The 14,668-nt window shown below is 34.8% G+C and overlaps 3 protein-coding genes across 3 annotated transcripts; 2 read left to right on the top strand and 1 right to left on the bottom strand.

The window, feature by feature from the left end:
• Nucleotides 1-601: 601 nt before the first annotated feature.
• On the top strand, nt 602-4,198 carry LOC132269467 (organelle RRM domain-containing protein 6, chloroplastic-like). Its single transcript, XM_059770658.1, has 4 exons — nt 602-779; nt 884-952; nt 1,067-1,173; nt 3,855-4,198. Exons 1-4 carry the CDS (start codon nt 743-745, stop codon nt 3,924-3,926), a joined length of 285 nt encoding a protein of 94 aa, XP_059626641.1. The 5' UTR covers nt 602-742; the 3' UTR covers nt 3,927-4,198.
• A 1,501-nt stretch (nt 4,199-5,699) lies between these two features.
• LOC132269465 (glycine-rich RNA-binding protein 4, mitochondrial) lies at nt 5,700-8,386 on the bottom strand. Its single transcript, XM_059770656.1, has 4 exons — nt 8,074-8,386; nt 6,212-6,280; nt 6,032-6,138; nt 5,700-5,930 (listed from the first exon to the last, which is right to left on the bottom strand). The coding sequence occupies exons 1-4, from the start codon at nt 8,177-8,179 to the stop codon at nt 5,883-5,885; spliced, it is 330 nt and encodes a 109-aa protein (XP_059626639.1). The 5' UTR covers nt 8,180-8,386; the 3' UTR covers nt 5,700-5,882.
• Nucleotides 8,387-8,716: 330 nt separating this feature from the next.
• On the top strand, nt 8,717-14,447 carry LOC132269466 (actin-depolymerizing factor 2-like). The gene is made up of 3 exons (XM_059770657.1): nt 8,717-8,895; nt 13,582-13,847; nt 13,938-14,447. The coding sequence occupies exons 1-3, from the start codon at nt 8,893-8,895 to the stop codon at nt 14,089-14,091; spliced, it is 423 nt and encodes a 140-aa protein (XP_059626640.1). The 5' UTR covers nt 8,717-8,892; the 3' UTR covers nt 14,092-14,447.
• Nucleotides 14,448-14,668: the final 221 nt, after the last annotated feature.

Here is a 14,668-nt window from a genome sequence, read left to right as displayed (position 1 = left end):
TGAAAAATTATTGTCGTACATGAGAGAGCATTCAATTGAACTGTAAGGGGTTAATTCAAATGTGCATTTTCAAGCTGCTATTGTAAAAATAATTATTATTCTGCTTCATATTTGCTCTCTTAATGCTCATATATATATATATATATATATCTTAGTTGATCTTCAATTTACTTACTCCTAAATAAATACAGTAAATAAGTACGGTAGAGAAGTCCTTTTCTATAAGCTAGCTTGCCTTGTCTTGCTTTTAGTTAATCTTCCTTAATGGAGAAAGAGTAGCACTTTCAAGTCATAATTTTTTTTTTTTTGCTTAGTAGGTACAGAGGCTCGAATTTGGGCACGTTAAAATTTCATAAGAGGCTTTTATCCAATTGAACTCCGAGACATCTATCACTTTCAAGCTGCCTATACCAAACACATGATCATCTTCTTTAAATTTAGTTGAATATAAAACTAAAATTAGTGAATAGTTATAAAAATAATGATGTGACATATAGTGGAGACACGGAGATGTTTGTAGAGAAATTAATTTGAGGGGATCCAAATCCCTCCACTCCTTTTGCATGGTAGAGGGCAAAATGGGTATGAGCCTGTCTTGTAAAGTCAAAAAAATATACTCAAGAGAACAAGACCGTGTTTGGTAGCAATATATTTTTCCACGTTCCCGGATTTCCAAATTACTTTTGCTGAATAAATTAGGTGAATCATAACCGAAGCACAGCACCATGTGTATGTAACTGAGATGGCGAAAAGACTTGGTTCCCAGCTATTTGTGAGCAGTATACTCTCTCTCTCTCTCTCTCTCTCTCTCTCTGCGTGTCTGTGTTGGCTGGTAGGGTTTCCCAAAATCCCAAGTTTGATATACTTTTAATTTTCTTAATAGGATTGTCATTTTTCACAACGAATGACGAATTGAAGAGATTATTTTCGCCATTTGGTGTAGTCAAAGAAGGTAATATTTGTTGGCTTTGATTGGGTGTTTGATTCTCTCTCTTCGTGGTATTATTGAGGTTCAATTCGATGTTGATTTTGTTAAAATTCCTAATATGTTGTGTTTCTGTTGCAGCCAGGTTAGTTAAAGACCCAAGAACCCAAAGGCCTAAGGGCTTTGGTTTTGTCACATTTGAGTCTGAGGTTGAAGCGCACAAGGCATTGAAGTCCATGAATGGCAGGGTATTCTCTTTTTTCTTTCTCTGTGTAGATAATTTTATACATGTAAGTATGCATGCGTACATTTTCCAGTAGTGTGGATGTTAGCTCAGTCTGCAATAAGTGCTTTTCATAATTGAATATAGATCAGTGTGCCTTGTCTCATTTGTACCGATGTTTGTTGTTTAGTCTGATTTTGTGGAGATTATTACCTTATAGTTTGTATTCTTCTGGAGTTGTAGCTGATTAGCTTGGAATATCTTAGACTATGAGGGAAACTGATGTAGAACGGGTTGCCGATGATTATGGTTGTTCTGTTAGGATGCAGAGAACAGAATATAATACATTGATTCATAATATTTTTAGAGTTCTCTTTTCCTATACTTTGTGGATTCAAAGTTGTTCTCTCTTGTTCATTATTGAATGTTCATAGCTTCCGTATTGTCAGAAACTTTGTGGTAAATAAATCAGTGAAGAAGCGCTAGAAGGCCCATAACCAAGTAGAAAGTAGTGGTCATGAAAAGGAAATCTCCAAGACAAACCATGTCAAGAAATTCTTGAAAATCAAATGTATTGAATGTCCCCACATGATTTGGATGCACAATACATTATGAATCTCTAACATTTATTACACAAGTACTAATTAGATCTAATACATTGTGGTGCTTCTTGACTTGAGGTTCATTGAACGTGTATGTAATTATGACATTTTATTGATCCGACTTTTGAATGTGGAATGGATTCCTGAATAGGTTTAATGGATTACAGTTAAACAAGGGGAAGATGATAATCATAAATGGTGCTTCGAATCTGGTTCCACTTCAATCACACAAGATGAATCAGGGCACCTTTTAAAGAAAATGTGATTTTCAAGAAAGCAGCTAGTTGTTAGCATAGGAGTGGCGCCAATTCTGGCCCAAAATGGACCACGCTAAACGAGACTATTATTATATCCAATAAAATTGGTTTTTCATCTTCCGGAACAGCCATTAATGCATGTCAACAATTACAACATATAGGTCTTTATTTCAGTGATGAAGCCTTTTTAGCGTATAATTTTAAGACGGATGCTAGAATAATGTTGCAATAGTTATGAATGGTAGAAGGCAGGGTACAGTTGCTTCATGCAATGTCTTGATGTAGTAAAGAGATTATGTTATAATTATTCACTTAGAAATCTTTTAGAATTTTAATGATAATATAAATGAGTAGAATGTTGTCTTCCTTTATTTCGTACATTATTCGTTATTTATTTTTGTTACAACAGGTGATAATGGTTCAGATCTCCACCATTCTCACCGTTAAGTGCTGATGATACCGTATCAAATGTTTCTAAAGAAAGACTATTAGTTAATATTTCCTGTGTAATTTCGTTTCATACTTCCTTTACTTTTAATTTTTGCTTGTTTATTAGTTGCCACGTTCTATATTCTATATTCCTATGATATATCAAGTACCTCGAGTTTTGAATTGAGCATATTAAATTTGGAATCATTTCAGCTATTGAGAGTTACTTATGATAATTTTGACACGGGCTTCTTTGTAAATTAGTGAGCAACCAACACTTGTACCCTAAATCTTGCTTAAATTTACTATCATCACCGAGCAATGGCTTGAGTAGTATCTTCTCTACCTCCTCAATAGGAAGAAGTTGAGAGTTCAAGTCTCCATTGATGTCAATTGGGTGTATGTGTGTCTTATATCTCAAAGGAAAAAAAAAAAGAAAAGGCACAGACCTAACATGCTGCCCTAGTAAGGCGAGTTTGGATTTCCTCTTGGATGGATGAGTCTATTATGTGTTTGAAGAAATTATAGCATTTATTTATAGTGCAGTTCAGTTGGCTGGCCATTTTTTGGTAGGTTTTCTGATGTAGGTAGGATGGTTTATGGATTTCCATCCCAATAACAATGCAAATTGGGTAATCTTCTGCCAAACCATACTCATCCAAAGCTGATCCATTGCCTGCAGTGGAAGAAACTAGTGGAGAAGATATTTGCTTGTGATTGTTTGCAAACTAGCATTCCAGTTTAAATGCATTATTTTTTTTTTTGCCTTTTATTAATTTCTCTTTATATTTGCTGTGTGATATTTTACCTTATGGTTTTGGCTGCCTACATACTTTTGCACAAGTACGGGACCTAATTGGACGAAATAGGAAATACTTAGGCATGTCCTCTCTAGAGGCCATTGCTTGATGTATTGGAAAGTTCATACCATTAAGAGTGATAATGCAGATTCAAGCTTGAACGGAGCCCCCTTCAAACCCCCCACCCAAAAGTATCTTTGATTATGAGGAACATATTAAGTAATGGCATGCTAGAGTCTCTCTCTCTCTCTCTCTCTACTCTCAAATGTATGAAGAGAAGATAAGTTCTCTCTCTCTCAAATGTATGAAGAGAAGATAAGTTTTTAAAAGGCTACTTTGAAGATAATAGAAATGAACTGAATAAACTCTTCTTGTATTTTCCTAGTGTTGTGGTTTTTATTTTCTTCTTGTATTTTCCTAGTGTTGTGGTTTTTATTTTCTTTTCCTAGTATTGTGGTTTTTAGTTTCTTTACCTCTAATGTCAACAGTTCTCCGAAATATGCAGTCAAAATGCATTATTGTTGCTGCTTCTTGTGGTTAGATAAAGTTTTTATGGAAATATTCTCTTTTAAACCTTTCATAGATCTTACCTCTATTTTGTGTTGATACTCTGTACAGATAGTGGACGGACGTCTGATTTTTGTGGAAGTTGCAAAAACTACAAGGCCAGGAGATGGTGCAACCTCTTGAAATGAAGTTCATTTCTTTATAACATGTGGGGATCTATGTCAAGATATATATATATATATATATATATATATATATATCTGAGTCTCTATATAAAATATTTAGGAGTTTTTTATATAATAAAAATTAATGGATAAGCTCAGATGTAATTATTTGGATTTTGTCCCCTATTATTCACCTCAGATTAAGAGAGATTATAAGAGTTTTCCCCCTGTAAAACACTGTAAGAACTATAGTTTTGCTTGGAAAAATTTATGTTTATGAGATTGGTAAGATGCATTGGGTTCCAAGTGGCATGTTAGACTGCATTAATAGTAGGAAAATCAGATCCTCTGGAGTTCCTTGCAAATTTGAGCTGCGCTGGTTGAAAGGAAATTTGGAATCGATGTCCGGTGTCTGATCTATTTGGAGAATCATGGACCTGTGGATCCCTTATTCTATCATTTTGATAGAAACCTAGAATGCTCTTTATAGGTTGAAAAGATACATAATTGTGTATACATACTCGTAGATATCTAATTTTATAATACCTGTGGAGGGTAGTGAAGGCGAGGGAAGCAGTAATGGAGATAGTTTTATGAAGATGAGAGTAAATTGATGGAGAAGACGAAGTTGCATCCGCTAGATTATGGGCCAGAGCTTTCGTGTTCGTGACGCCAAGGCTTACATCCACGAGAGAAGAGGGGAGGTTCTTCTTGGGCAACATAATTGGCTGCTTCACTTTGTTATCAAGTGGAGTTGGTATGCAAAATGGGGAGGAAAGAGATTTTCTCTTACGTTGAGCAATGTGAAAGTCAGTGAAGCTAATCACAATTTAAATTATTCATTATTTGAGAGAGAAAAAATTATGAATTACAATGTGATTTAGGCATGTGCTCCATTTTCAAACCTTTAATCTACGAGGACCATGACCTTTTTGCACAAGACCCATTTCTTGCTTGGTTTTTCATCTGATAAGTAGAGATTATAGTGTTATTTTCTTATATACAATACACACAACGGCATAATAGTTGCATTTGGGACATTTAGGTCAAATTTTAACTATTTTTTTTTTAATCTCATGGGTGGCGATTGAAAAACGGTATGCATATAATATATAACCCCTTATGTTCTAAAAAAAATAAGTAAAAAACTAATTAAATGTGAAATGACTAAACTATCCATCTTATATATATATATATATAATATAAGGTGGTTGCGGGTAAAAAATACCCTTATGGTATGCATATAGAGTATATAACCCCCTATACCTTAACATTCAATTTTGGTGCAAACAATGACCTAAATGCTGAAGAGACTAAAATATCCCTCTACAATTGAATAAAAAATAAGTTAAAAAAACTAATAAAATGTGACAAGTGTATATATGAGAATTATCGGAAGATACAAGGGCAAAATGTCATTAAATTTTTAACGAAATAATGACCTCAAGCCTTTCTTTGCCACATTTTTTTTAAACTTAACGAACTTATATACTCAAAATAAAAGATATGGGTGTTATTTGTCCAAAATGTAAACATTAGTAATGTTTATCTCACTTTGCCCTTATAAGGGCATTATCGAAAGAGATAAGGGTGTTTTCAAAATTTTATATCTTAAAGAGTGAATTCAAGCCTTTCTTTGTTGATTTTTCAAACAAGAAGTTGGTGAAAACAATGTGATCAAGAATGATTCCTTTTATCTTACTCTTTGATAAATAAGATCATGAAGACTCAGGAGTACAAGATGGTATTGAATCTACAGTAAACATTGTAACCACCTAATTAGATCTAATCATCTAGCAGACAAAAAGAGTACATTAACCATTGATTGAACTTCCAAGGGTTGAAACCAACAATTAGCATCACCAAGCACACAATGTGAAATTATTAACTACAATTCTCTTTCTCACTTTGTAATACAACCAAAAAGTAGAAGAATAATATCCAGCAACCAACTCAGAACTTCAGTCCTTTATGGTCATCCATTGTGGGCATAATGGACGCGAATATTTCTTCCATCTAATAACTGAAAAAGAGCATCAACATTAATATTGAATAATAGTCGTTGAAAATTAAAAAAAAAAAAAAAATTGTACAGAAAATTCTATTAAGATAACTCAAAATTACCTGACCATCCATCTCCTTTAGAGCTTTGCTGGCCTCACTCTCAGAAGTGAACTGCACAAACCCATATCCTTTTGATTTGCCGCTGACATGATGACATATTACCCTTACTGCTAAAAATGATTTGTGTCACTAGCCTTAAAACACTAATCATATACAATAAATAATTTACTGCGACGGTACCTTCAATTATTTCGCCATGCTGCCCAAAAGCATCCTTTAGAACAGCCTCATTGGTATCATAACAAAGCCCTGCAACTCAGAAAGTACATCCCACTCATAAACCAAAAATTCATCGTTGTAAACCAAAAACTTCTATAGTTTTCCAAGAAAGCACCCAATTTCCATACTGCACTAATACGTCTCCGAAAACATACAACTGATACATATTAAGGACATTGCTGCAACTTTTCATATTATAATGTTCAAATATAAATACAAGAAAGAAAAATCTGTGTAATGTTCACACCATATCTATTTTACAATCACTAATGATGCGGCATAGGAACCAAAACCCGAGCTTCCTCCCACCTCAAGGAAGAAAAAAAGGATATGTTCATGAACTCCACGATCTCCATATAACCATTTACATCTTCATTATTTTTGGATAATAAGATCCGGATTGGGATTTTAACAACCATATACTGTATGATGCGATGTTATTTTTTGTGACTTGAACACAATTGTAGTTATAGTTAGAAGAAAATAATCAAAACTAGCCTGCAGCAATAGGTGACCAGATTGTTAAGGACTAAGTGAACTTACTATATATGTATCAAACATATAAAACAGTGGAAGTACTGTGCATTTCTGTTCAGTTAGTGGTTCAACAAATAAAATGGCATTTGGGTGTAAAATAATAGATGTTAACACCTGGTTAGGATACTGATGTTAGGTCTAACATTTCATTGTAATCAAGGAAGTGAAAATTGACGCATAACTAGTTAGATGCATTTTTTGCATGCAATCAGAATGGAAAAGGATCATACTGGTGTTATTTGACAACCCAATTCAATACTAAATCCTGAATGAATTAAATTCAATTAAGTGCATTTAATAATACGAAATGGATAAAACTTAAAATGGGATGAAATTTGAAGTGATGGAAACTTCACTTAGCAACACTGAACACTTAAATTCAAGAAAAATAAAAAATTAAAAACCAAAATCAAAATGGTTCACTTAAAATTTCAGCACTTGAACTTCAGCTCTTAAAATTTTCAGTAGTTAATTCTTAGTTTTATCAAATAGCACATTTGTCAAACGATGGCATAACATTTCTACTGTGAGATCGCAAGCCACAATATAGTATCTTGAAGTTCCCTATCCATTTTTCAAAGACAAAAGTATTTGAGTATCCTTAGTCTTGGTAATGTTATTTGATGAACACAGATTGATGCCTTCAGTGGCCAGCAAAACCCAGTGATGAAGGAAAGCCATGAACAGCTTAGTCTCAACGCAAGCCATCAACTATAATTAGTGGCCAAAATAAAAAAAAAAAAATATGCATGTTTCAATCAATATTCCATTGACAGCCAAGAGAGAGGGACCTCACAATTATACTATATTTTGGTGCCCAACTTTCCTTATTGTACAAGGGTTCTGTCATTCACTAACTTAATATGAACTTTTCAGATATAGTTTAATGCTCAAAAGTTTTTTAGCCACTCTGTAACAAATTTCTTTATCTTTCAATAATAAGTAATCACACAAATAAAAAAAACTGTTCTCAATGCATCTAAATTTCCACTAAATACATAACTTTCAAGCCAAAAAAAGAAAAGAAAAGACTAGTACTGTTAAAGTTATAGACACAAATGCTGATTCAACTTAATATAACAATAATAATTTCAAAAAAAGCAAAATGAAAATTTCAAAGATACATAAAAAATCAAGTTTTGTGTGGACGGAAATGCATATATTAAATAACATATACTAAATGATACAATGACACTCCGTTTGATTTCAGAAAAATCGAAGGAAAATGAAATAAAATTCAGAGCATAATTAGAAATCAGAGAGAAGTAAAGAGGATAGAGAGAGACCTCCAATGAACAATTTGGAGCAAGAGTGGCGCGAAATAATCCACCTCGTGGAAAGGGATGCGTCAAAGAGACGAATACCATTTGAAAAATGTAATTTCCTTAACATGCAAACCCTCCACTCTGTAACAGGTTAGAGAGTGTGTGAATTGGGAAGATGGTGAGGTCACCGGATCCGAAAAACCAGATCTTTCTTAAGTATCGGGTTGGTGAATAACTGTTTCCCGCCGGCGACTAAAAGAGGGATTCGGCAATCAGGATGCTAGGGTTTCCGCTTTCAAATATAAAATGGACCTTGTTGGACTCAGCTCCAGATTGGGGCGGGTTGGAAAAATTGAGCCCGTATTCAAATTACTTGACATGTTTGAACTCGGCTGATTTGAGTCGTGACTCGTGATTAATAACGTTTTGGCTCACAAGTCTATTTTTGTTTAAATTGTTCTCAGACATATGAAAGTGTAAACAATTAATGAATCTAAACGAGTTTAGAAATAGTGATTGAGTTCGACCCGTATATTTAACGGGTGAGACTCACCCCACTGTTAGGGGTATACTAGACAATTCACTCACACCACGTGTATTATTCTCGTTGGTTCTACGTTCTTTGTGCGTTGCAGTGATTTATGACTACCACCGGTGCACTCCACCATTGATATTTAGAAGGCCAAGGTCTGAATTTCGACCAGGGTACCTTTATCTGTGAGAGAAATCTTTACGAGTCTCATCTTTATTTATATCTCTGCAAGTATATATATATATCACCGTCGCTTTAAATTTTCTGTCTCCGCTTGAGTTCAATCGTGCCGATCATTTCTCTATACCATGGTGAGCCTTTTTGAATTTCTCGTACAGTTCTACTTCGCATGTTTTTTAGGTGCTTCGTTTACATGTATGTATTTATTCTTATATATGCATGTATACTGTTCTTTGAATTTGTATTATTTTCGTGTTTGATCTGTGATCTCCATGGTACCTTATCTGGTTCAGGTTTCACTGACAGTTTACACTTATTGTTCCGCTGAATAGATCTAATTTGCGTTAATTCTGAATTTTATGTTGATTATGGTTTGTCTAGTTGTTTGATCTTTATTTGTTGGATTTGATGGTTGATTTTAATTGGATGCTGTGCGATTGATTTCAAATAATTTGAAATGTATATGGTTAAGAATTTAATTAGTGACTTTTAACTATTAATTTATTTTTTGATCACTTGGCTTGTAAAAAATGTCTGTTTGATCTTCCTTTTTACTGTAAATCCTTACAGATGTTTGATTTGTCTCTGAGTGCAGTGTCCAATTGTTGTTTTTGCTTAAACTTTTACTTGGTTTCTTTCTATAACTGATGTTTTTGTAATTGGATGTGGATTTCAATAGGGGTTGCTACTGCTGCTAACCTTAAAAATAATGTAAAAGTACTTCAGCGTGTTTGAATATGTCGTAGGAGTCGTATTCGTGAAATTTCTGAGACATTCTAAATTGTGTAAATTGCAGATGAAAAAAGTTCAAGAATGTGTGCTTTTCTTGAATGAAAATTGATTTCATTGGATGAGCATTCAATGAGGGTCCCCCTCTGGGGCTGTTAATTTCAACTTATGTGTCTTTGTTATAACAACTTTTGGTTGCCTATTAAGTATTAACTTCTAAACATTGATTGAGCCATGAATAAACCACTAATAGAAAACAGGAACCATGAATCTGATTTCCTACTGCTTGCTTTGGTGATCTATTTTTTATTGTTATCACTTGGTGCATGGTGGGTCGATGTGCATTACTCAAGTAAAGCCTCTGTAATATGTCTTACCTTTGCACCAATATATATATGTTTGTATATATTGTGTGTGTGTATGGGATTGGGATAGATGTTGGAGCTACACTGCAGGAGAAGGTTTTTCTTCAAACTTTTTATGGGTGTGTTTTCATGGTTCTTTGTGATTATTGCAACATTTTTATCTTTCATTAAAACAAAATCCAAACTTCTCTCAGATGTTTGTTTTCTCAGTTGTCACCTGTTTATTATAACCATGCGACTATTAATTTGTTTTGATGGCCAGCCCACATGTTAAATTAGTTCGATCGCTGGTTGACTTGGCTGATGCAGGTTGGGGTTCACGTTATAATGTTATATTAAATATTAGTAGTTCCTAAATCTGCTTTAGATCAGATAATGGCACATGGATTAATAGTTGATGATGGTATCATTGATTTTGAGGATCTAATTCCCCAAACATGTATTTCAGCCTTCTTTTTTTCACCATGGAACTGTGATGTTGGGGATTAATTAGTTGAACATTGTAAAATTGGTCGTATGAGGAGCAGCATTTTTTAAGGGTGATTGGTATTGGTGGAAGTATATGTTGGTATTTTTGGACCTCCATTTTTTCTGTCTAGTATGGGATTTTTACCAGCTTGTTATTTGCTGCTCGGAGCAAAAGTATTGTCTTTTACTTGCTAATGTGAATCTTTGTGGTTGTAGCTTTTGTTATATGTATAATTATGACAAATGTTCAGAATGAATATGCTGCAAAAGATACAAAGTAACCAGTTTTATGGTGCAATAAGGGCTGGTTACAGGTTTGGATTTTAGTTCAAAGGCTGACCATCCTATCTTGTGTGCGTCTGTATGAAACTTGAAATGGGCCAGCATTTAATTCTGTGCAAAACTTAGTGTGATGATTTAGTGTTTGGGGGGCATACAGTTTGAGATGGCAGATAGGATTCAACTTAATTGGGAAAATAGCAAATCCTATGTAGATCATCAGTTTATCATAGAAAATCCTATGTGAGACTGGATCCTCATTTATTATCATCAGTTTTGCATCAACTGAAATCTTCAAATGTTTAGTTTGTTGATGACTCTGTAGATCACCAGTGGTGAGAGAATTGAATCGTCCTTTATTTATTATGTTAAGTTTTGATGGATGTGAGACAATAAGAGGATGTTGATGCAGCAAATTTTGAAAACGTAGGATGGAACGAGGATTCAACTGTTATAAGTTCATATTTTAGTATTTGTATATATTTATATAGGGCAAATTTATAACATTGATTGATTTGCTCGAATTTCTATGTTTAACACTCAGATGATGAAGCTCAACTAATTTCTACTTTTTTAGGTATATTACTGCTTCAACTCCTTTTTATTTTTATTTTTCATAATTGGTATTGTTGTATAGCAAAAGAATAAAACGATTAAATACCGATGCACATAAGGCATACCCTCAATCAGAAAGGAAAATCAAAAACAAAGGAAATTAGACCAAAAGAAAAGGCCCATTTCCAATACACAGAAGTAACACACACCCTATACTGAGACAAGGTCATTAAGAGTAGCATTTTGGACTTCTAGACACTCCATAAGAGTGTGTCTAGCAGTAACCTCCGAAGACATTGCAATATTGTCATGAAGTCTAGCGTTCCTCTCCCTCCAAAGATGCCATATAGCTGCTGCAAACAAAGACTTCAGGATTCTAGAATTACGATAGTGCTGATGCATCCACTGAAATAGCTCCCACACAGAAAGAGCATGAGAGAATTGCTGCATATCCCATCTGAGCACACCCCTATCCACACCCAAAAACCTTGAGCAAAAGAACACGTAACAAAGATATGATCTCTGTCATCAATATTCATTTTACAATTTGAACATCTCGCTGCCAGTTGAACTTTTCTCTTCTGTAAATTACACATAGATGGTAACTTATTTGCCATCATAAAAGCTGTTGTGGTTGACCACCGAGGCCTGGCCTTATTCCGGCATAACTTGAACCATTGCACTTTATCTATAGCATTCCTACACCTGCTCCATTTTGAAAGAAAACTGACCTCCAGCCCACACAAGTTTATCTCCATTATTAGAAATAGCAACTGTTGACAGAAATTGCCGTAAAGGCAACAAATCGTCACTCTGCAACAGCTGCCAATCCCAAGCCCCATTCCGAATTAAGGAACTCAAAGAAGCATCTCGCTGCATCTGCAAACTTCTTATCATCCTATGCCCAAACTTAGCAACAACAGTCTGCCCTGCACACCAAGGATGCTTGAACAACAAAAAACTATGCCCAGTGCCTATTTGAAACTCACAATGCTGCAGCATGATATCTCTAACTGATAACATAGATTTCCACACAACAGAAGATACCATCCTAGGAATCGCAGACCAATAATTACATTTGGAAGAATACTTATGTTGAAACCACGATATCCACAACCTATCTTTGCTGGTCAGAAAATCCCACACAAGCACGCATTTAGATGCTACCTGAATATCCATTAACTTTCTGATGCCTAGTCCTCCTTCATCTTTAGGCCTAGTGATCATATCCCATTTGATCAAGTGAAGTTTCTTTGCATGCTCCTTACTGCCCCATAAAAAATCTCTGCATAATCTCTGAATTTGATTAATGACAGCCACTGGAACATCAAATATAGAACACTAATATTGAAAAATAGGGGTAACTACAGCCTCAATAAGCTCCACTTTACCTGCAACAGATAAAAGCTTTGCATTCCAACACTGAATTTTACTACAAATCTTATCAATCAAATCCTTGCAAACAGATCTTTTTAAACCATTTGGACAGAGAGGAAGGCCTAAATATTTCATTGGAAAAACCTCTTCCCTGCAGTGTAAAACCTTGAGCAAAGAAGCCTTCCTTCTAACTGCCCTAGAAAACAGCACACTACTCTTGCTAGGGCTAACTTGAAGACCAGTAAAACATTCAAATTTCTTGAAAATATCAAATAAAACCCTGGCATTGTGAATAGAACTTCAACTCCTTTATTTTCTCTCTCTTTATTTTTTTCCCTTCTTCAAAAAGTGTGTGTTGCATGCTTGATGTGCGTAGGCTACATGTCTTCAAATTTTTTTTTAGACATGTATGTACCTTGTTCAACACATTTCAAGGAGTGTTGAAGGAATGCATTGTCCAAACATGGTGTCAGAGAAACATGTTCAGAATTGTCCGTGTTCCATAGGGTGAGGAAGACGTGGTTTGGAATATGAGGCACAAGTCACAAATTATGAATACTTGTAGCCTGTATACATTTCTTTACATGTTATGTGTCATGTTGGTTATTAAATATATGGATCACTAGCAAGATTAGAGCAAAATGGTTGAATTGTAATGATATGTTGTGTTATCGGGACATAACCATCGTTACTGAAGAAAAGAGAGGGAGCCATTTATTGGATGTGAGCTTTAGGAATGTCGTACAAGTTCTATAATCAATGTACTTTTCTTGTTACCACTGAATATGTTGTAAAAGGAGGTGGTAAAGAAGAATTAACAAATTATGAAGAACATAAATTGTAGCGAGGATGGATTCTGTTTCTAGATCCGGGAAAATATGTTCAATAACTACTTTTTAAGTGTCAAATGAAACAACTTTACCCACTGGAAATTGGTGTTACATGCAAACTCAAGGGTTATTTTGTAGCGTCTTCAGAAGCCTTTCTAGAGGTCTATATATGCATTCTCCCTTCATATTGTTTTGTCATGTATCCTATGTACAGGCTAACGCAACATCAGGAATGGCTGTGCATGATGACTGCAAGCTAAAGTTTTTGGAGCTGAAAGCAAAAAGAACTTATCGCTTCATAGTATTCAAGATTGAAGAGAAGCAGAAGCAGGTTATTGTGGAGAAGGTTGGTGAGCCAACTCAAAGCTATGAGGATTTTACTGCAAGCCTTCCAGCTGATGAGTGTCGATATGCGGTCTATGATTTCGACTTTGTGACAGAAGAGAATTGCCAAAAGAGCAGGATTTTCTTCATAGCATGGTAATATTGTATGTCAACAATTATTTTCTACTCTTCAAAACTCACTCTCAGACCATTTTTGTCTATTTGCTATATATTTGTATGGCATAGGTCCCCTGATACATCGCGGGTGAGAAGCAAGATGATTTATGCAAGTTCCAAGGACAGATTCAAAAGAGAATTAGATGGGATTCAGATAGAGCTGCAAGCAACTGATCCAACTGAGATGGATCTTGATGTCATCAGAAGCCGGGCAGTTAAATAAATACTCTCTGGTCTTGCAATGAAATCCTCGGCGCTCTTTTCTTAAGAGAAATGTTAATAGTTTATGGGAGTATGAAACCTGGTCAAGACATGGCATTGTTTTGTTGTTTTAATTTACAGTCTTCTCTTCTAGAACAGATTCAGTAAAAGATATTGAGCATATTCTATGATGTTTCTGGTGTGGAACAGTGGAACTTATGCAATGAGTGCAACACAGCGTCTCTCTACAATCGTGTTATTATATGGGGTTGGACGACTCTCCTTGGTTTGTTTTTGGAACTTGTGAAATGGATGTTTAAACTTTATTTTTACATTTTTCCGTACTAAATTGAGAATAGATGAAGTTATTTGACTTCATGTAGAATGTAGGGAAACAAGTGAATTCTCTATTATTATTGTATGCTTATATAAGGCTATACCATCTTGCCCGGGTTACGAACGAGATGACAAAACGCATAATCTAAGATGAGATTTCATGTTATTTGCGGATAATATTTTTCGTTGATAAGATTATAGAATGAGTTAATGCCAAATTAGGGGTTTGGAGAGGAGCTTTGTAACTAAAAGGGTTTAAGACT

Source organism: Cornus florida, unplaced genomic scaffold, assembly GCF_030987335.1.
Source record: "Cornus florida cultivar Cherokee Brave unplaced genomic scaffold, ASM3098733v1 CherokeeBrave_3.0.0_Hap2_Chr08, whole genome shotgun sequence".
Classification (NCBI taxonomy): domain Eukaryota; kingdom Viridiplantae; phylum Streptophyta; class Magnoliopsida; order Cornales; family Cornaceae; genus Cornus; species Cornus florida.
This window is presented reverse-complemented; position numbering and strand designations above follow the sequence as displayed.

What these genes read in the sequence shown, in the direction of transcription:
- LOC132269467 (XM_059770658.1), top strand. Translation starts at nt 743, where the DNA reads ATGGCGAAAAGACTTGGTTCCCAGCTATTTGTGAGCA. An exon ending in ATTTGGTGTAGTCAAAGAAG is followed by an intron (nt 953 to 1,066) that starts GTAATATTTGTT and finishes TTTCTGTTGCAG; the next exon opens with CCAGGTTAGTTAAAGACCCA. An exon ending in TGAAGTCCATGAATGGCAGG is followed by an intron (nt 1,174 to 3,854) that starts GTATTCTCTTTT and finishes TACTCTGTACAG; the next exon opens with ATAGTGGACGGACGTCTGAT.
- LOC132269465 (XM_059770656.1), bottom strand. Translation starts at nt 8,179, where the DNA reads ATGTTAAGGAAATTACATTTTTCAAATGGTATTCGTCTCTTTGACGCA. An exon ending in GCATGGCGAAATAATTGAAG is followed by an intron (nt 6,139 to 6,211) that starts GTACCGTCGCAG and finishes CATTTTTAGCAG; the next exon opens with TAAGGGTAATATGTCATCAT. An exon ending in TAAAGGAGATGGATGGTCAG is followed by an intron (nt 5,931 to 6,031) that starts GTAATTTTGAGT and finishes GCTCTTTTTCAG; the next exon opens with TTATTAGATGGAAGAAATAT.
- LOC132269466 (XM_059770657.1), top strand. An exon ending in AGGATTTTCTTCATAGCATG is followed by an intron (nt 13,848 to 13,937) that starts GTAATATTGTAT and finishes TGTATGGCATAG; the next exon opens with GTCCCCTGATACATCGCGGG.